This window comes from Monomorium pharaonis, chromosome 4 (assembly GCF_013373865.1).
Source record: "Monomorium pharaonis isolate MP-MQ-018 chromosome 4, ASM1337386v2, whole genome shotgun sequence".
Lineage (NCBI taxonomy): Eukaryota > Metazoa > Arthropoda > Insecta > Hymenoptera > Formicidae > Monomorium > Monomorium pharaonis.
The window spans coordinates 9,346,662-9,368,509 of NC_050470.1; the positions used below are offsets into that span (position 1 = coordinate 9,346,662).

The 21,848-nt window shown below is 41.5% G+C and overlaps 1 protein-coding gene across 2 annotated transcripts in view; it reads left to right on the top strand.

Moving 5' to 3' along the window:
• LOC105831126 (heterogeneous nuclear ribonucleoprotein L) overlaps positions 1 to 20,844 on the top strand; it is a 174,562-nt gene extending 153,718 nt beyond the window's left edge. For both annotated transcript variants that reach the window (XM_036285302.1, XM_036285303.1), the window contains 4 exons: positions 3,086 to 3,384; positions 5,172 to 5,395; positions 9,150 to 9,409; positions 10,816 to 20,844. In XM_036285302.1, the coding sequence (XP_036141195.1) occupies positions 3,086 to 3,384; positions 5,172 to 5,395; positions 9,150 to 9,409; positions 10,816 to 10,955 (923 nt within the window). In that variant the 3' untranslated portion in view covers positions 10,956 to 20,844. The remainder of the gene's footprint in view (positions 1 to 3,085; positions 3,385 to 5,171; positions 5,396 to 9,149; positions 9,410 to 10,815) is intronic.
• The last annotated feature ends 1,004 nt before the right edge of the window (positions 20,845 to 21,848 follow it).

Genomic DNA, 21,848 nt, shown 5'->3' on the forward strand with positions numbered 1-21,848 from the left:
AGAAAATGCTTATTAAAAAATTTGTTATATATATGTACAGACTTTTATGCGAAAAGAACAGCAAAGTAAGTTTTTCAAAAACACAAAAAATAAAATTAATTCCATACATTCAAAATTGAATTTAAATTAAAAATTATTTTAAATTTATTAGTATAGTATATAAATATTGTTCCAATTTTAACATTGAAATATAAGAATTTGTTAAAATTTCAAGTTCATAGAAATTAGAATTCACGGATTTTACATAAGTAATTTTTTAGCTTTTGCTACTTGCTTAGCGGCTGCAAAACTTTCGTGATCTCTTGTGCTTTAACCCTTTCCGTATCTCCTGTTTTCCCAGAAGAGATGCATTTTATATGGAAATCGTTCTATGAGTTTTTAGAAGCTGATTCCAAATCAGTTATCAAAATTGAAATTTAAAATGATGGCGTTAACATGGCAGTTATAAAATGATGAATATATAAATAAAATATGAGTATAAAGCTCATGGATTAAGATATTTTTCTGATTACCAATTACAAACCGAAGACTCTCTCTTTCTCTCTCTCTCTATATATATATATATATATATAAAATTATATATATATGTAGTATGTATGTATGTATGTATGTATGTATGTTTGTATGTATATTAGATAATTTAATCTAGAATAAAGTACCTGTACCCAAATATGGTCCACCTAAACTTTAACAATTTTTTAAATTTTTTGATGAATATGAAATAAGAGATTTAAAATAGGAAACATTTCTGAAACCCCAAAAATATATGAAATATCTTTAATTATTTATATAAATATATTAAAGATTTTTAAAAAAGGTAGTACTTAGGCTATATTGATTACATATGTACCCAATATGGTTCAGTTATATATTTTCCTTTTTTTCATAAACATTTTTGAAAAAATGCGAAATAAAAAAACCAACATGTTTAATTAAGCATTTTTATTTCTATTCCTATTAACATACTTAAAGAAAAAAAAACACATACAATTATTAATTAAATATAAAACTGTGTTTATTTACTACGAGGGGTTATCTCAATTTTTATGTATCAAAAAACTTCTCCAACTAATTGGAGAAAAAAATAAGAAATACTAATCAAAAATTAAACACTAAATTAAAAAATCTTAACTTTTGTATAATAAGATGTATTGTGTTTCCCTAGCCTAATGGCGATCATACAAAGAGTTTTCTTTAATTATAAGCAAGATAAGCAGATATTGACCAGACTGGCATAAATACATCGACTTCTTGAGCAATATATTAGCATTATCTGCGTGAAATTTGTTGTGTAACTATTTTGAAATAGGGAGGGAGTAAGCCAAATTGGGTACAAGTACCTTATATTTAAAACGATAAAAAAAGTATTCTGAAAGTCTGATTGTCTGAAGGACAAATTGCGCGCATTTTGATTACACATATAAACTATTACAATATTTATCATAATAACGTTTTAATTTGTTTTTTTGCATTTCTCTCACAGTTAAATAAGACTAAGTACACAGAAAGAAAGATTTCTCTAGATTTTATAAACAGTTTGTTCGACTATTCCAAAGCATATATTTCTTTGGTTTTAATAAATTTTAAATAGATTTCTTTAGATTTAATATAATTTATTAAATTTAAAGAAATCTTTCTCTCTGTGTGTATATAATTAGCATCTATTGAATGAATTTTCGACATAATATACGGTTATTCTTCACTATCTAAAAATTGCATTTTTCGCAAAGGGGTTACATGACTACATTTTATTGAAAACGTAACATTTCAAAGTATACAACGGTTTGCACATAAAGCTTGAAAACCTTCCTCCTTAAAACAACCAAGGAGTGAAGCCGATGATGACACTATTTGTTTAAAAGTTATCATAATTTCTGTAAGTGGGACATATACGTCCCAGAGGTACGAAAGGGGTTAATACCATAAAGGGGAGCTCTCGAACGCCTAAGACAGATAGATTCAATAATGCAAGAGCAAAATTGTCGTACGTAAGCGACACACGTGGGTGGACGCTGTTGCATTCGACCCGCATTCGAACTGCTGCATCCCGCAGTCCTCCCCCGTGCGCGACGTTTAAATTGTTGAGCACCTAATATTGACCCCGGGAAAATAATTCCTCTTCGGCACACACACAGCCCGGGATCTGGTATTAGTATCGCCGTAAGTCAACGACGGCGACCGCGGTATCCTGGATTGCGATTTTGACGGGAAATCGATGAACCGCGCCGTAACGTAAGCGCGCCTGCAATCGAAACCTGCCTCCCTAGCGCGCGATAGTTGTAATCCGATAGGGGCGAGGGAGGGGGGAGGGGGAAACATTATCGTAACTCACCGTCGCTGCCGCCGCGCGACAACACACTCTTTTCCCAATAGCCCCAATAGAGCGACATTCTGAATCGGCGCCATTTGTCGTAACATTTAATACTTCGACTACACCGACAAAGCGTCGCGTTAACATTCGAACAGAGCCGTCGGCTCGAATTACGTTTCGGAGTTGAATGTGGCGGTTTACGCTTTGATTCTCCCCCCCCCCCTCCCCTCGCTCTTATCTATACTTTTGTATTGTCGCCTCCTTTTTACACCTACATGCGTTCTCGAACTCCACGAATTTATGAACAGCACTTTTCCGAGGAAAGCAAATTTACGGGGGGGAAAAAAGAACCACTTTCCGACTTGAACCAGCGTGCGGTTGTTCTCGCATAGAAATCGATTTGTAAAAATTAGTATTTATAAATTTAAAAGAGTTGCCGTTTTTCCCCGAATGCTCGACGATACGTCAGAACGAGCGAGTTCACTTGGTTTCTTACGGCTCGTAAACATCAACTGGTACGAATTAAGCAACTGCGCACCGTGTTCCCTCGCGATGGCAGGGTCGTTACATGTTTGCGACTCGCCCCAAACTCCCTCGACACGTGAAACACATCTTCGCGACGTGTCGATCTCGCCGAATGTCCGTCGCGATGTGTGTGTGTGTATGTGTGTTTGTTACACGACCGTGTGTAACCACCAGCGACGAAGCATGCGAGTCATTTATCACGCGCACGTCCGCATCTGCAGTCTACGGTGTGTGTCCCTGTGGTTTCAGGCTCCACGCCGCAGGTCACCTTCCCGCCGGGCGCCGGTCACGATCGTTACGAGGAGAACTTCAACGGGCCGGCGACGTACGCGGAGCCGTACGTCGAGCGTTACGGCATCAAGAGCGACTTCAGCGGCCGCGAGCCGTTACATCCCACGCCACCGCGGCCGGGGTACGTGCCCACCCTGGGCCAGACGCCGCCCTCCAGCACGCAGGGTTCGGTCATGATGGTGTACGGACTGCAGCCGGACAAAGTCAATACCGACAAGCTCTTCAACCTGTTCTGCTTGTACGGCAACGTGACGAAGGTAAGTGATCGTGTGGCTCGTTTCTCTCCGTGTTGTCCGCCTCCCACTCCCTGGACACCTTTGTGCGACGCTCGTGATGCGTGTTTAGAGTGTTAAATGGAACGAGCCGGTGGCTGGACCGAACAAAAGGGTCGCATGACTTAATTATCGCCACGGTACCTCGCGTTAACACGGTATAGGGACGTCTATTGGACGAACGTCTCTTACACAACGTGTACCTGCGTTTAACGAGGAGCAACGGATCCCGGTTTCCGCCGTATGCATTTAACATGGATTAACGAGAGAGCGAGCGAGCGAGCGCGCGCGCGTGTTCATATTTAACGGGAGTTAAATCCCGCATTGCCGTACGCGAGTCATAAATGGTCCCCTCATTTCAAACACACGCGGTTTTCGATTCAACACGGTGCACGATTTTAATTTTGAAGAATTCGCTAAATTGTTAATGAAACTATAACGCATTTATGAAAAATTCCATGGAGTCGTCGAATCTTTTAACCCTAATCCTACACACTACACACTATCACGCTATCACCCCAAAAAATATTTTGCTGATATAGACAGATTTCTTGATATCACAACCAAAATGTATCGCTAATTTTTGTATCGGCTAGAATTTTGGCCGTATACACTGAGAGAAAAAACATAGATTGAAATAAATATTTTCTGAAATAGTACCAAGCAGAAGTTTTATAAAAAAGAAATAATATTTATTTCAAATAAGATAATGTTTTCAATAATTTAAAAGATGTATTAACATGTCTTAACATTTTTTTAATTTTAGAAAATATTATCTTATTTGAAATAAATATTATTTCTTTTTTATAAAACTTCTGCTTGGAACTATTTCAAAAAATATTTCAATCTAGTATATTTTTTTCAATATATAAGTAGTTAAATTGAAGTTCAAGTATTTTATGTGTTCAAGTTAAATGCATAAATACTTGAACAACTAAAGAAACTACAACTAAAGAAATTTAATCAAATTCAAAAATGTAGTCAAATTAACATTTTTTTCTCAGTGCATACATATCACAGTATTAGCTAATTATTTATCTATCTCAGCTAAATTTTACACACATGTAATTTTTGTTAAAGTTGCAAGATTATTTTTTTGAATGCCAATAATTCGGTATTCTACACAAGGAGTAAAATTATACCCCAGCCTTTTGACATAATTATTACTCATATATTATCAAACATTTTGGCTCAAAATAATTTTTTAACATTTTTCAAACTTTCAATAATATCCAAACGTTATTTTGGGGCAATTTAAATTTTTTAACAATGAAAAAAATTCATGAAGCTAAGCAAAAAGCTAAGTCTAAAAGTAAAACCAAAAACCAGTGGAGTTTATTCCACACTAAAATAAAATTTACTGAAATAAATATTTTTTCAAATAGTACCATGCAGAAGATTTGTAAAAAATAAATAATATTTATTTTAAATAAGATAGTATTTTCTATAATTTAGAAAATTTATTATACATTTTCTAAATTATAGAAAATATTATCTTATTTGAAATAAATAATATTTAATTTTTGCAAAGCCTTTATATAGTACTATTTGAAAAAATATTTATTTCAATTTAGTAAATTTTTTCTTCGGTGTATCCCACATGTAGGATTAGGGTTAAAGATTTTTGTCGCGTCCCGTTGCAATCGATTCTCGATGTAAATTATCATCGACAAAGAATCGATGCGGTGGTTTGCACAGCAGTTTCGCGAGCGCTTTTCGCTATGCGGGAGGCAAAACCAACAATCTCAAAGCGCTCTGTCTCTTCGTCGCAGGTTAAATTCTTGAAAACAAAGGAGGGCTGCGCGATGATACAGATGGGAGACAGCATAGCCGTGGAGCGATGTCTGCAGAATCTGAACAACGTCACGATCGGGACGGACGGCAGGCTGCAGCTCGGCTTCTCGAAGCAGGCCTTCCTTTCGGATGTGACCAACCCCTACATTCTACCCGACAAGACAGCGAGCTTCAAGGACTTCACGGGCAGCAAGAATAACAGGTGAGTCCACATGACGCGCGTCAATTCCCTCCGCGTTTTATCCTCCCGTCGTTTTTTTTTTCCGCTCGACGCCCTCCGACGTTGAAGACCATTTGTCTCCGCTTGATCTTCCTTCTACTCTCCGTCTCACGATATTTTCTCACCTTATATATATAGCGCGAGGAAAGTACATATAAATTTCTCGTCGCAGAGGTGCACCACCGGAATTTTCCCAACTGTTTCTTTCCTCGCCATTTAAGAAAGTGCCAGCGTGAACTGAAATGTAAGACAGGTCTATAATACACATATAAAAAAATTCGAGAGTTAATTCTATTGACGATATCTCGAAAAAGATTTTATTGACTTTTACTGCATAAGTTTTGAAGATTTGATTATACAAATTACTATTACGCCACGACTTTTTATTATGATAAATTAAATTTTTTATAAAAATTCTACTTAACCAACAAATATATTGAATCTGAAGATTGCATATTACACCTATTTTTACAAATGCGCTAATACTTAATTAAACAACATACATATTATGAACATATATACATATATTTTATTTTTTAACACATTCTAAATAATATGTTTTAATTTATTCTTTACTTGTTATTATCTTTTATTGTTATAATGCTAAAGAAATAATGACAAATTTCAATGTTTTTGATATAAATATTACAAATAAATAACCCCTGGTTGAGATAAGATTATTTGAGAGGAAAAAAGAAAGATGCTTGTTAACATTATTATTAAATTGATTATCAACTCAATATTGTGATATTACTAACCTTGTTTATAACATTGTGTAATAAGTGTTTTAAAGACCGAAAAATCTATTCGACGCAGTTCAATGCAGAACGTTGAAGGTATAATATATAAAATCACACAAGCAAATATCAGCGTGAAAATCCAGCTGCGACCGAGTAATACTTATTCTCTGTTGGATACGTTTTCACACGTTGATCTATATTCTCTTATTGTCTTTACTTAAATAAATAAATTTTATTTACGTGATAACTGTAGTACAGAGATTATAATCTCTTATATTGAAATTGCACACAAAAATCTTAAATACTTATCTTAAATACGTATTATTAAAAAACTCAAATTTGTATCATTATTTCTATTAAATCGCCAAATTTTCGTGTTACCTTTAAATGCCGTATACAACAGTTAAAAATTGATTTTTTTATTATTTTGGAAACAGCCTGTGGTACATCGAAGGGGATGAAAGAACATCCCTCTCGTCTTCTTACATATTACATGTGATAATAATGAAATGTATCGGCATACCTCCTTTTCACTCTCTTGCGGGATTAGATTCCCGCCGGACAACGTCGATAGACTTATAATAAATTGACGTGTCTACCCTTCGCGCCGAACATCGTCGATCTTACAAAAGTACGGGTGTCTCGGTAATGCGGTATCCCGCTCCTTCCCCCCTCCCACCCCTTAGCTTGACCTATTCTCGTCGCCGTTCTCTCGGCGCGGATCCCATGGAGGTGGAGCAATAACGCGGAACGCGAAACGCGTACAGTGCGACCCGGCAAATTGCGAGTCGCACTCCGCGAGATTAAACTCGGGAGACTAATTAAATGCGGACACGTAAACGAGCGCGATTTAAATCCTTCTCTCTCTCTCTCTCTCTCTCTCCTTTCGCTTTGCTGAAAATCTCCTCCCAGTTCGAGTTCGCGCGGCCTTGTCTCCGATCACGCTCCGGGGGGACGCGGACGCGCTCGAGCGGAAGAATCAAATCTAAAGGTTGAATAGGAACTAACGACACCGCCGCGATTTCACCGTGTGTCTACCGACACGCTAGCGCTTCGCTGACCGCTCCCCTCCCACCCCTCGACCGCTCGAAAGGGCGTGCCTGATGATATCCGGCTCGCCGATTAAGCTCGAGCTCCGGCCCGATTGTCCGCCGGCACGAATTACGGGAAGTGCGCGAAGACGTCTTCCGAATGAAGTTTTGCATTCACGCGTAAAAATCGCGTGGTCAGGAAGGGGAAATTTGTATTTTTTTTTTCCTTGTGTGTGTGTGCATGTAGTAGACACGTGAAAAGCGCCGAGTACAGAAGTAGAAGCGATATAGTACAGCAAAACCGGATTAATTAACAGCTCTCGCGAAAGAACGCCCCCTTCCCCCCCTTCTAACCCGATAACCATTGTCCGGGAGTAATTGTTGCCCGACAATGGGGCGTTGCAGCGAGCGCGTCAGCGCGCGGGCGATTTATTTAAATTAAGATTTTCAAAGTTTCCGCGGACTCTCCCCCTTCACCCCGGCTCCCGCCTGAAATTCTCCTCCCCCTATCGTCAGGTCTTTCTCGCCGGCGCGGCGTCTCATTCATTTAACGCGATTCCGAAAGAGCCAATTTAAATTTCGCTCAAGCAGGCAGAGCGATTCATTGGAATGAATAATTTAACAAAGCGAGGAAACACCATCGTCACGTGATACGTGTGTTTTCGCGGGGTAAGAAGCGCTCTCACCCCCCTCCCCCCTCTCGGCGAGAAACTTAATCGGCCGCAGGCCACCCCCCCCCGCCGCCTCGGGCGCCTCGTGAGCTCTCCGATTGCGAGAAGTCAATCACGAGAAAGTTTCCCCTTCCTCCTCCCCCCCCTCCTCCTCGAGGCGCCCGCGAAAGACAAACTGCGCGCTCCAGAAACGTTCTCCGTGGACTTCGGTTTTTTCCTCCTCCGCGCGCGGAAATCCGCTTTCGTCCCGCGTAATTGAGGGACTGAGAATGTAAGCTGACATTTTTGTTGGGAATAAGACGCCGGCGTTGCCACGGAACGTGAAAAGGGAGCAATTTCTTCCGCGCCGGAGAGACAGGCATATTTCCCCACGGGGCTCTATCAAAGCTGTCCACGAGGAGAGAAATAAAATGCAATATTACGATAATCTTTAATTTTTCTCCTTCGCTTTTTTATATCTCGGGATGATGGAACTGTCCCCTCGCAGCGTCCTTTCGTCTTTAAAGGTGTAGTGTTTTTTTTTTTTTTTTTTTTTTTTTTGTAGATTTTGATTTTCTGAATACGATAAATTATTTTTAAAATCGTGAGACTTAGGAAACACCTTGAAAATTGAACATGGTGTTTTTATAGAAATTCGTGTGATACATGTAAAAATAAATCAACTTAGAGCGTTCAACGTAACAAATTGATTAATTTTTTAATTAATCAGAATGCAAAAACAAATAAAAGAAGGTTAAAATTGAAACATATAAAGTCCAAATAATTGTTTAAAGATACAAAAAAATTAAAATACAGAATACGAAAAGAAACAAAAAACCGATATCTTGCCGCAATCGTAAAATTTAAACTAAAATTTATTGAATGCACTTTGTGTTCTCTTTTAAAAACTGACGAACGAGACATATTAGTTACAGTGCACTAAAAAAAATGTACTATATCTAAAAAAATAAATGTATAATACATTTTCTAAATTATATAGAAAATATTATCTTATCTGAAATAAATTATTTATTTTTTTATAAAATTTCTGCTTTGGTGCCATTTCAAGAAATATTTATTTAAATCTAGTATATTTTTTTTTGTGTGTTATTTGACTTTCTTTTTGTCAACGATATTTTACGGCGACTTTAGCTTGGTCCAACTTGGAAAATTTCTATAACTCTTCTCGACCTACGCGAAATGTAAACCACAAGGCGGCTCGCGTAATGAACGAATAGCCAATAGAGCTAATCGGCGGAAGCCGCTTTTACCAGCGAAGCCCTACAACGCCCGGTGTATCGATGTGTCATTGCAGATTCCTGAACCCGGCGATGGCCAATAAGAACAGGATACAACCACCGTCGAAGATAGTCCACTTCTTCAATACTCCGCCTGACCTAACCGAGGAGACGGTGAATCGCGTGTTCGTGGAGCGCGGCATCGAGGCACCGACGACGATCAAGCTGTTCCCCCTCAAGTCCGAGCGATCGTCCTCCGGCCTGATCGAATTCAGCAGCGTCGGCGTCGCGGTTGCCGCTATCATGGAGTGCAATCACACGGCGCTCGAGAACAGCAGTGAGTATCGACGTGCGATCGTAAAAAAAGGGGGGGGGAAAAAAATCTCGAATTTCTCTCGCGCGGCGAGTTTTTCTCGACGAGATAGAAGTCGTCGTGAGAGAACTTTACGCGATTGTGACACTCCGCGGTTGGTCGACGCAACTTTATCGCTCATTCGTCCGATTCCGTGGATTCGGATTTCACTTCCCTCGTCCTCCAGGTTTTTACGATCCCTCCTCTCGTGGGGAAAAGTCCACTTACTTAGTTCCCGTTTACGCGTCTCCTCGATTTTTGACGCGATCATTTTTATATCGGAAAGTAAAGTTGAGGAAACGGACCATCGTGTTGGCCGTAAAAGTTGTCGAAAGATGTGAGGAAACGAGCATGTTCGATTTCGAGAATGTTTTTTTTATACGTATACGTATCAGCTCGTTGTTCCTCTGAAAACTCACAGGATCACAGAGCTTAGCTCGTGTTCCTACGCTCGCCACATTCAACTTTTTCATTAATCTCTTGTTCTTTAAATGGCAATTAGTGTATTATCAATGGTATACTTATAACTATGATAATTAGTGAATGTTCACTGTGTTAGTGTGATTTCAACTTTTGAATTAATGAATTATTAGTAAAAGATTAATGTATTTATTTCACCGATTGTAATTCGGAGAATGCGAAGCAACGTATACAAACGGAGAGAATTTTCTTTTAAAATTTACCGTCATAGAGTCAGTTGGTCCAGCTTCTTGGTAAACTTACCTATCAGGTAAACATATTCATTCATCTTATATAATAAACATTGATCTTTATTTATTTAAAAGAAATGAAGATAGACACATGCTTACCTGGTAGGTTAATTTACCAAGAAGCTGGAACAATTGGCCCATAATCTGGTAATTGTAAGATAATGTATGACCTCGAGGAATTTTACTATACTTTTAGTAAAATTTACTAAGAGTATAGTAAGATTTACTGTACCTTCAGTTAATTTTACTAAAAGTATAGTAAATTTTACTAAAAAATATAGTAAAATTCCTCGAGGTCACACATCATTCTACAATTATCAGATTTTGAGGGTAAATTTTAAGAGAAAATTCTCTCCGTGCATCAAGGGATCAGTGGTGCTGATTTTAAGATCAGAGCCAGATGAAAGTTACATAGACGATGAGTGTAGCTCACGAACGCACCTACGCGCGTCTTCCTCTTTACTTGACTCCGATCTTGAACTCGGCATCACTGGCTGGCATCGACAGTAGGATTGTAGTAATTAATGATTTGGGATATCGATTCAATTTCCCCCCGACAATTCCGCTAGACAGCGAAAGACGTGTCAAACTCGTGGAACTTGAGAGAGTCCCCCTCTCGCTTTGCGAGTTTGGCGGCGAAATATTACAAGGCGGCCCCGTCGCCGCGCTTGTCTGTTACAGACGGCAAGTTCCCCTACATCATGAAGCTCTGTTTCTCGTCGTCGCGCACCATACCCACGAGCTTCCCACCGAGCAGCGGCAGCGCGTCGAGCAATTCCGCCGGTAATGGCCACGTCAAAATGCAGCAGGACTCGGAATAGAACGGCGAGGTCCAGGGCCAACAGCGTCAGCGTCAGCGCCAGCGCCCCTCACTCGCCGCCCTGCACCCGTTGTGTGCCCCCGCGACGGCGGGCACGGCCCTGCACCCCGCAGCCGCAGCGTTAACGCTGTCCCCAGTCCTACCGCCGCCGCCGCCACCGGTACCGCCACCCCTGCCGCCGCCCACCTGTCTCCTGATAGCCACGCCGACCCTCTATCCGACCGTGCCGCCACCACCCCCGCCCCCGTTGCCAACCTTTTGGCCCTACTGATGATACACTGGCGGGCCTACCACACGTCGTCGGCCGGACGAGAGACGAACGCACGCGGGGACGATTCACCGGCTCTCCGAGGATGAGAAGATACGAGGAAAATGACCCGAGGGCGACACCGGATCGTCGCCGCGGCAAAAGGGAAACGTATGACGTCGCTGCGACGTGTGTCGGGTGTTTATTTTTGATCGAACGCGACAGACAGAGAGACGACCGGCGGCCGTTCTGCTGGCCGCCGCCGAAGTCTACCGGGTTCGAAAAGGGTATCCGCGTGAGTATTCTTGGACACGACGTCTCTCTCTCTCTCTGTCGGGGGGTCTTCATCGCGGTCGCGGTCGAAGGCTTGGTAAAAAGGCTTTTCGACGACATGGTGTGTAACTCGACGCCGTGTAACGGTACGCGTGTCTCCTGCTGGAGATGCGAGACAGTTGTCAACGCGGCTCGGATCTCGGCGTCCGACGGGAGGAGGGGTGGTGGTGGGGTGTTAAGTGCAACGACACGTCGGAGTAGCAGCGTCGGTGCCGTTGAAGTCATGGGGAATCCTTCGCGGCCGGCTGGTCACGATTTTCGCGACGCTAGCCCGCGGGCTAGAGCGAGAAGACGGACGGCACGCCGCGTTCCAATTTTGGAGACCCCTGTAAATAGCTCGGAGACCAGCGGCCTCCGACGCGCATACATATCAAAGGGCTTGGAAGTAAATCTGTATGTTTCGCGAGGAACACCGTGCGCGCGTACTTTCGTAGAAACGCTTCTCGCTCGAGGAATCGGCTGCGGTGCTCAGGTATTTCTTTGAAAAAGGGAGTGAAAAAAAAAGATAAATAAAGATCGTCTCTCGAGCAAGGCTGCGAATCGCCTCATGAGAGAAACGGTTCGGATGAAGACGGTCTAAAGGGGATAGAAACTTGTTGGTCGAGAGAAAACGGTAGCACTCCATTAAGCTGAGAGAGATGGAACGGCTCGAGGATACTGAAGCTGTCTCTCGGAAGAGAGGCAGAACTCGTGAGAAGTTCAACTCCTGCGAAAGAGAAATCGTTTTTCTGAAAGAGAGTTAAAAATACGATTTATCAGAAAAGGAACGGTTGAGAGGTGATAGAGAGCTCTCTCGGTATGACTGAAAGAAGATGGAATCTGTTTCCTGATGGCCGTCAAAAAGGTATCCATTGCGGGGTACTATTGATCCTTTTGGTGATGTGAAAACGCTCGAGGACGGTCCGACATCTCTTTGAGGAAGGGAATCGCCCGAGGAAGATCGAACCTCTCAGAAGAAGGGGCAACTGAGAAGATCGAGGAAATCCTCTCGGAAGAGGCGCGGTTTCGAGGAAACTGGAGGAGCCAGCCGTGCCGAGAGTGCGAAAAGTGCGGAATCCCTTGTGATTGCTCGCGAAGCAGACAGGTGGGCGCTGCTTCCACGCAAAGTCCGGACATATATATGGCGTCACGACCGCGACGAGACACGGCTCTCTCGTTCGTTCGCTCACGTCTCACGATCCAACTCACATCCCAAAACTTACGGCGTCGCACGCGCGCGCGTGATGCCACGACATTTATTTCTTGAAGCTGCGAGCCGCACGCTCCTCGACGACCATACACTGTGGGATCCAATGAACGAAGAAGAACCGGAGATTTCTCAGCGACCACTTATTTAAAAAAAAAAAACATGGGAATAGAATTTTATGCGAGTGTTCAGAGGAATGATCTGAATCAATCGTGCTTCAAAAAAAAAAAAAAAAAAAACTAGGCGACCTGCGAGAACGCAGCCAAACCCCGCTTTAAGTGTCATGTAACGCGCTGCTCCATCGTCGTCGTGATAATCTCGACCCGCGACGAGCATCGTGCGGCAATGTTCTCCTCAGGCGCCGCTTACTGTACATCTATATTTTTTTTTTTAACATTAACGTTGATATATTTTAACACTCATCCGGATAACCTGATTTTTTGTAATGCAAAAATAATGATTTCCTATTTAGAACTCTTTGGTAAACGTGGCGATAATTTAGATGGCCGAATGATTTGCTACAACAACATTGTAATCCACATAGAGCAACTTTTGCATGCAATTCTCCTCTGCGATTTTTGCACTTAATCCTTATTAATCTATATGCCGCTGAAGAGCGCGAGAATATTTTATCGGGGCCATAATCGAATTTACAAAGAAATTTGAGCTATAAGACTTACATCGCTTTTGCTCTTGTGGTTTACCGTGTTTTTGTACTAGACGATTGTTTAGATTTTCGAATCTAATTGCAAATTTTATTTTAATTATGATATGATCGCGTTTTGCTTCGTATGAAACTAAGGAAATCAGAAGGAAAAACGAATAATAATATTTATCGACAATTGTTACATAATATCTGTTTAATAAGTGCTTTTTTTTCAATTTAAACTTTGTTGCGTTATAGCTTTAGATCTTTATAATTTGAAATAAGAAAAAATAATAAAGCGTCACCATTTTTTAATGACACTTTTAATTGAGAAAAAAAATGGCAGTGATTTCTTTTCGCGGAAAAGAATTACGAGAATGGAATTTCTGCCGATTCCGGTTACCCGGATAAGGGTTAATCCCTCGAACGAACGTGAATGTTCGTTACCGATTTTTCACCACCGGGGCGGCAACGTGAAAATTTCTATGGACTCTGGCCCTGACCTTTTCTTTCGTCGCGCGGGGCTTCTCGTGGGTCCTAAACGTTAACAATAAAGTTCTCTAGACTGCTACCAATTAAGAGGATTAAATCCGCTATCCGCTCACTTGCGTACACCTCCGCTTCTCCAGTCGAATAAACGAAGGAATTCCCGGCTCACACCTTTTCCTCCTCCTCCCCCTCTTCCCTTTCCACTTCCTCTTCCACTTCAAGCTGTAGTGTTCAGGTTGCGACGAGACGACACGTATCGCGGTGCTCGCACGCTCGAACGAGCGCCCGCGTGGCACTCTTACACCTTTGATCAGATCGTGGACTGCGAATGAAGAGTTTTATATATCGAAGCAAAAAAAAAAGAATAAAAAAACACGTACACACGATAATAAAAGAACAATGAAGTCGACGACACAACACACAATATATTAGTGTCCCTCGGTAATATTTTGTCGGGCCGGGGGGCGTTTTTATAAGAATGGTTTTAGATCTCCGAACAAATTTTGTGCGAAGCGAACCAAACGACTACTACTAAAATAAATAAATAGACTCTTTGACTTTTCTCGGCCATACGTAACGTAAGATAATAAGGGCCGAAACGCGCGCGCCCTTGAGATATGCGTGAATATCAACCCGCCGTTTTGTCCATTGCCCGTGTGAAAGAGAGAGAGAGAGAGAGAAGGAGCGAAAGAGTGGGAGAGATAGAGAAAGAAAGAGACCTATATAAACGCAAATGAGATATAATTTAAATAAGAGTATAAAGTTTATATTCGAGGCAATATTTGTTACAATACGACACTAGGGAATAAGTTGTGTGTACCGTTTTAAAGAAAAAGAAAAAAAAGGCGGCTTTGGCTCGCCGCGAAGAGGACGCTGAAACTGTCGAAACGATCGCATAAATAAGGGATCGACGTATCGACGCGGGACGCGTGAATGCGTGAACGCGAGAGCAAAGGGGATAATAAAAGGAGAACAAATAAATGGTACTAAGCGACGCGCGCCGGTTCATTGCGCGTCGCGTCCGTCGTTTCGTTATCTTGCACTTGGACTCACGGTTGCGTTCGCGTTCCAACGATACATAGATTACTTTTTATCACGTGGGGTCCCCGGAAACCCGGATCCTATCCGGGGGATGAAGCGAAAAATTGTTTTACATCACATTCTTCTATTTTTATTATTATTAATATTATTCTGTAATTACATATGTGTAAAATTTAAGTCGCGCCCGTAGGGGAGTACACATCACGTTTTGTCCGAGGAGCCCTTCGAGGTTTTTTGATTTAGTGAAAACCAGGACCTAAGGCGTATTAAGGCAAATTAGTCTCTAAGCAGTTTAGGACGTGTAACCATATCATACAGTTTTGTAGATAAATATATATAAAATACATATACATATATATATATATTTATGTGATGCGGAGCACGGCGTTTAAATCAAGAGTGTATGTCGCTGCGTACTCGATGCCCGATGGACGAATATTCGAGATAAGATATGTCACCGTGTCATAATAATTACCCGAGATCGCACTTGCGAGTAGGAAGTTCACTCAATGCTAATTTCAGATATTTTGAAAAGTGCAACTTTCCTTTAAAGAATTTTGTCTTAAATTCTCACATTAATGAGAAAAATTTTTTTAATTATTTTTACTCGCGCTTGTCGCGTGAATAAGCTACGCTTTTCTTTTATTCTTTTTTTTTAATATTCAAGTCTTTCGTGTCATTCTTATTAACAAACGTTTACTATGCTTTTTTTGCGCGGCTATTTTAAAAAATACGCGATACATTGATGAAAAAAAAGACAGAAGAGAAATCGTAGTCTTTTTTTTTCAATAGATTTAATACATGTGCTTTCACGGAGAGTTGATTCTTTTTTTCTTGCACGGAAAAGAGAGAAACACATTTTCGATTTCGAGGAAATTACGTAGCCAGCGGTGCATCGTTTTCCATCGGCATCTCGACGGAGCGGCATTCTCGCGCGAGACGAGAATTCCGCTTCGGGTTTAACGGGACGCGTCGCGAGAGGAACGCGCGCTAAATCGTGGGATCGAGCACGCATGGACCAGACTGTCGCTTATTTTCTGACACTTTACCCGCGCGCTAAGACTCCGGTAAAGTAAGGAACGTATGTAGAACGTATTTACAACGAACGCTCGTTTAACACATTCGTCCCGGTCGCCGTATTTTCGATCCGGCGCGAAAACACGCAAACGGGGATGAAAAGTGTCCCGAGCGTGTCCACCCGTCTCCCCCTCCTCCTCGACGTTCGACGATCTTTACATTTAACCCTTTTTCACGCGCGTGCTAAAGATAATTAGAACAAAACGAAATTAAAAAAAAAAAAACCCGAGAGCCGAGTTCTAGACTTGGCATTGTAGACGCGGCTGATGGTCCCTAATGATAGACGTTAAACGAGGACCGTAGAAGAGTAGTGTTGAAGAAGAAGAACGAAGTGAGAGCGAAGAGACTTTAGGCAGTTTCTTAGTTCGCGGGAAATTCCCTAAGGATAGCCGCTTGGTAATGTCGCGCGATAGAGTAACTGGCCGGGTGGAAGAGGGTTAAATCTGAACAGATACATAACGTAAAAGTAAATAAATATATTATATACATGTATATCATTTCGAGTACTGTGCATCAGAAGATGACGAGCCTCGCGCGAAAGGGTTGGGGGAGGGGGGGCGGAGAAGCTCACACGGATTGCATATCGACCCTCGACCGGAGCGCCCACGTCGATGTGACAGAACTGTAGAAAATCTCCCGGGAGATCGTATCGCACCGTACCGTAATTGCGCGTCGTATCGAAGGAGTTACGATCAGGAGAAACGACGACGAGATGTGCCCACGAACGGCGATAACGTACAAGATATTCGGTCGTTCCGTTACGTGTCACCGGACGAGCTTGCATTTTCGTGTAGCCACCGTCGAGAGATGTTTAATTCCGCCGGATCGAACGTTTTCTTAACAACAACTAAATTTGTTTGCAGTTTGTGTATTTATTTTGGAAACGAAAAAAAAGGGGGGGGGGGAGGGAAATGTCCTATCGCGGGGAAGGGCACATCCGATTGATCGAAACGAAAAAGAAATTTAGGCTCGAGGAGGGGGTAAACATTCAAAATGTAAACCTCGGGAGCTTGCCGCTACAGTTAAGGGTTGAAATAGGGTGATACGTAGATAGACATAGAAAAGACACACGTTTACGACGTAAGATTGATCGCGCGTCTCTTTCCAGTGGACGAAGATATAGATGTACATAGCTTAATCTATCCTTTTTTTTTTTTTGGTACGAAGAGGAAACCCCCTACAAAAGTAAGTTCGCGTACTCTCTCTCTCTTGCGCTAAGTGTCACGCTTATATAGTGGATCTAATTAAATTAAACACGTCGGTGGACGAGAAACGATAAATCGACAAATATCGTTATGTCGCGGAGTAAATAAATAAATAAATATACACCGCGTAGTACAGATAATCCGGGACGGTCTCGCGGAGACATCTTCTGGTGAACAGGTTCTAAACGTGTACAAAATCAAATTGTAATTTGGTAGCCCGTAGTGTATCCTGTAAAACGGTACAGTATTCCAGGTAGAGTGGTATACATAGCACTGTGTATGTAAGCACGACTATACATGTTACTTCACACAGATACACGTGCGTACACGCGTACATACATGCATAAAAATAAATAAAAAAACACCGAACTCGAGGTTGTAAAGATGAGCCATCTGTGTCGATAATTAATTGTAACTTTGAGAGCAAGCTATGGATAATAACTGGTTCTAGATCTTACTAATACATATCCCATCTATATGTATATATTTGCAATCGCATGAAAATTAATTGATTAATTATCGATAATGTAATTATCATTATCTTTATTATTAGTGTTATGATTATTTATGGCCCACGGCCGCGTTGCGAAAGCCCTGGGGCTGAATAAGTATGTTAAATGGACGTTGCGTTTAAGGCGTTAGGTTAATGCTCGTTAGTTAGATACTTAGGTGGTTACTGCAGCGTAGGTACATATCGTTAATATTGTTATTAATGGTATTGCGAAAGGGTATTAATACCGATGCGCTTTGATTTCTTTTGTATACTCGAAAAACGAGTTCCACACTTTTCCGATCTTCTCTGTCGTTGTCGGGCGGACTTTTTCCATTTTAAAACAAGAAAGTCAACTTTACTTGTCACTCTGAAATGATTACATTACCTGCAAAATTACCAACACAAAAAGATTTGCATTAACATAACCCTTTGCGATTAAATTAATTTAGTCGAAAAGAACAAAATAAATAAAATTTTTCTTAAGCTGCACTCTTTGATGTAATTAATTTGTATCGAGTCAATTCATTGGATCACATCATTATCTTTTAAAATATCTCACAAAAGCACTGTTGTACCACAACATTCTTATAATATAGTGATTTTATTTTAACTATTTGATATTATAGATAAGTAAATCCGTGTAAATCTTTTATTTTACACCAGTTACTTAAATTTTAATCAATGCAAACTTATAATTTCCGTTTTGAACCGAATCCAGGAATGCGCGACAGATAATATCACAAACAAAACGAATCAAAGCGCAGTGTAGCCTTTCTAGCGATCCCCAACGAAACCCAAGTATTACCGGTGACATATACCTTCTCCTACATATCAAATTCTAGACACCCCGAGCACTACCATGCGCCATATCAATGTTTCTAAGTGTCCACCCCCCTCTCTCGGTGTGTCCTCTCCTTCTCGTCTCCCCTGCCTTTTGCCTTTCGACGTTCCAAGTGAAAATTAGAGGCACGCCGATTACCGATCACTTTGCCCCTCTGTTCCATCCTCCCCTCTCGCGTCCTTCATCCTGCACCTTTTATACCCTGTTTCCAACCAAATTTTCCCACCTCGTTATTGTACATCGGAGCCGGAAGGGTCTCTAAGCTCTGTCTTCCCATCGCTGCGTGAAAAAAAAGACAAATTAGATGTAATAAGATTTGTTGACTGTGTACACGTATACACATTATTATTAACGCATCGATCATGTGCATCACCAGCATACACATCCACCCACTCGCACACGACACCAGTTCACACACCACCGCGACACGACGGGGAACACGAGACCGCAGCCGCTGCGTCAGGATAGTCCAACGCTGGATCGCCAATGCCGAGATCGCAGTTCGCGAGTTTAGTTCTCGATTCTTCAGTTCTTAGGTCACATCGCACGAAAGGGATTTTATTGAAAAGAATCTCCCGTGCATCAAATGACACTCCAGACGTGAGCTCAGCGATATTTCATGGAACAATAGCTTTTATTTTCCGTCTCCGCTCTTTTTTTTTTTTTTTTTTGTTTAACGCGACGAGCTTTTAAAATTCTGACGTGTCTCACTTGAACGAGAAGCGATCAAGTGATTTATCGCCAGGCGTGGTGGATTTTAATTTGCGATCATGAATTGGAGATTAACATTGCGTCACACATGCGATATCAGTTTTGTAACGCGCCGAAATTCGACGCTGTTTCATGTCGATCGAACGCAGCTCGCGTTTGGAAACCAGGACACGCGCTACCGTGAATTACCAATTGAATTTTTAATTTCGCAGCTAACTCCTTTATTCATTCGCCCCCGCCGTCTATTGGGTCGCGGTGTGTCATTGCGTCCCGGGGAAGCCACAGAAATTGGTACGGATACGAGAGAGACTTGGATCAAACAAGTTTGCGGACTCCCTGTTCCGGGAAGCTTGCGTTTAATTAATTTAATTAATTAAGTCCGACACGGAAAGGCGAGCGCGAGAACTGGCAAGCCGAAGGGCTGACGGCGGAAATTCGCGGCGCGTCGGTTCACCCCGGCCGAAGAGATTCGATTTGGCTGCTCAGTCGAGGAACGAATCCCGTTCGTCCGTTCCGCCCGGCCGTTCCGTGTATGGGCCATAATTTCGAGCCTAGCCGTGTCACCCAGGCATTGACCGTCCATAATAGCCTGTTGTGCCGCAGCGCGCCGTGGACATCGTAAGCCACGTCGTGGAAAACGATCTATTCACACCAAAAGACACGTACACGCACGAGCTCGACGGAGAAGTACAATAACGTGCATTACGGTGCCCGATGGGCGTGCTCTTATGACGTTTTTGAAGGTCTTCCACTTTTCGAGAGGATGTTCCCATCGAATTAAAAAAAAAAGTATTATGAGAAGTGAACTTATGATTGATTTTCGCTTTCAATCTCTTCTATTGATGTATGCATTTTTGTGAATTTTGGAGCGGGAGGTTTGCGTCTCCTCTCTGTTTAATCGCTTTATTAATATTTGACACAGACAAAAAATGTGATAATAAAATCTAAAATGTATAAAAGGAGAATTTTAATTCGGTATATGTCGACCATCGGGGAGAAAAAAAGCGAAAGGACGGAAATTCGAAAACGTGGCGGAGCATCCCGCATCGGGTTGCATCTTGGCACAAGCTTGTACACAGATCGGCGAGAGACACGTTGTACACATACATACACACACATACATGGACACGCGCCAAAAATGTGGTTGCTCCTGAAAAAAAAAACGAAAACAAAAAAATAACGATGTAATGTGTATATTAATACTACTGTATGTCGTACGCTCTAATGTTGTTTGAAGAGTTATTTGCGAGTCAATTATCTGTGCCTAGCAGCCCTGTGCACCCTATCAAATGTACCACCGTTCAGATGAAAAAGAAATGTCGAAACGGAAGAGAAGGAAAACGGAAGCGAACGAAAGAGGGAGATTGAAAAGCAAAGACGAATTCAGGCAACACGGAAGGAGGAGGGATGATAAGAGCAAAAAAAAAAAAAGAATTCGGAAAAAGAGATGTGTATAGTATCGAGCAGAACACGACACGACACGTGTGTTTCTCACAAATTGCACCCTGTATACATAGTTCGCACAATGATCTGTTCCTATTTTGGAATCAGTTTTTTCGAATTTGCCAAGAATGTATATCTACAGATTCTATATGAGAATATATATAGAAAAAAAAAAAAACTGGACATGAAATATAAAGTATTGAAATCTAGTTCTGAGAATTGTTAACCCTTTCGACCAAAGCGCGATTTTTCCGGGGGAAGGGGTCGGAAACGCGCGTCGACTCTGTCGCACCCCCGGAAATTGATTCCCCTTTCGAACCAGGCAGCCTAATAGAAGCTTTTGTTCTTTCGCGCGATCGGACAGCGTGGATGTGCGGTATCTGCTCATGTTTTGTGGATCGAGAAATAGAAATAGCTTCATTACAGAAGAGAAGGTTACTTTTGTGGGAGAGAGGGAGAGAATGAGAACGGAAACGGCGCACGTGAAGGTGACAAACGTCTGGCTAGAATCCGATGGAGGAACGAATCTGGTTGAAATTAATTATAACTTTGAAAGATTTATGTAATCTGTCTTTTATTTTAATTAATATAATGTTCTCTTGCAAAATATTTCACAATAAAATTAGACGCTCTTATTTTTTTGAAGAAGAAAGAAATGGAAGTATATATAAAATATTAAACGCAATTTAAATTGTATTATTAATAGCGTTAATTAATCGTCATAAATCTTTTAATCAATTTTTAATAAGAATTATTGCTTCACCAAATTGTATATTTTCGATAAATTCAGTTACTTTTAATCCGATTTGCCCCCTGCTCGCCATTTTACGGGAGGGCATCTCTCACCTTCACGTGGCGAATCTCGAGAAAGTGAAGAAAAAAGAAATGGCCGAACGATTCAACGGAATTAATATTAAAAAAGATATCGACGCGAAAAAAAAATCACTAAGCATCGCGCTTCCCTTCTGGCGCACGCCGCCGACGGGGAAGGTGGGGGAGGGGGTAGCAACTAGGAAGCGAAGCTAAGAAAGGGAAAGACCGAAATGACATTCAAAATCGCATGTACACGAGCTTTGCGACTCGGAACTCTGCTCGCAACAGAAATTATATAGATATAGTTATATATATATACACATATTATACCGTCACACACTGAACACAACAGCACAGCCACAACCACCA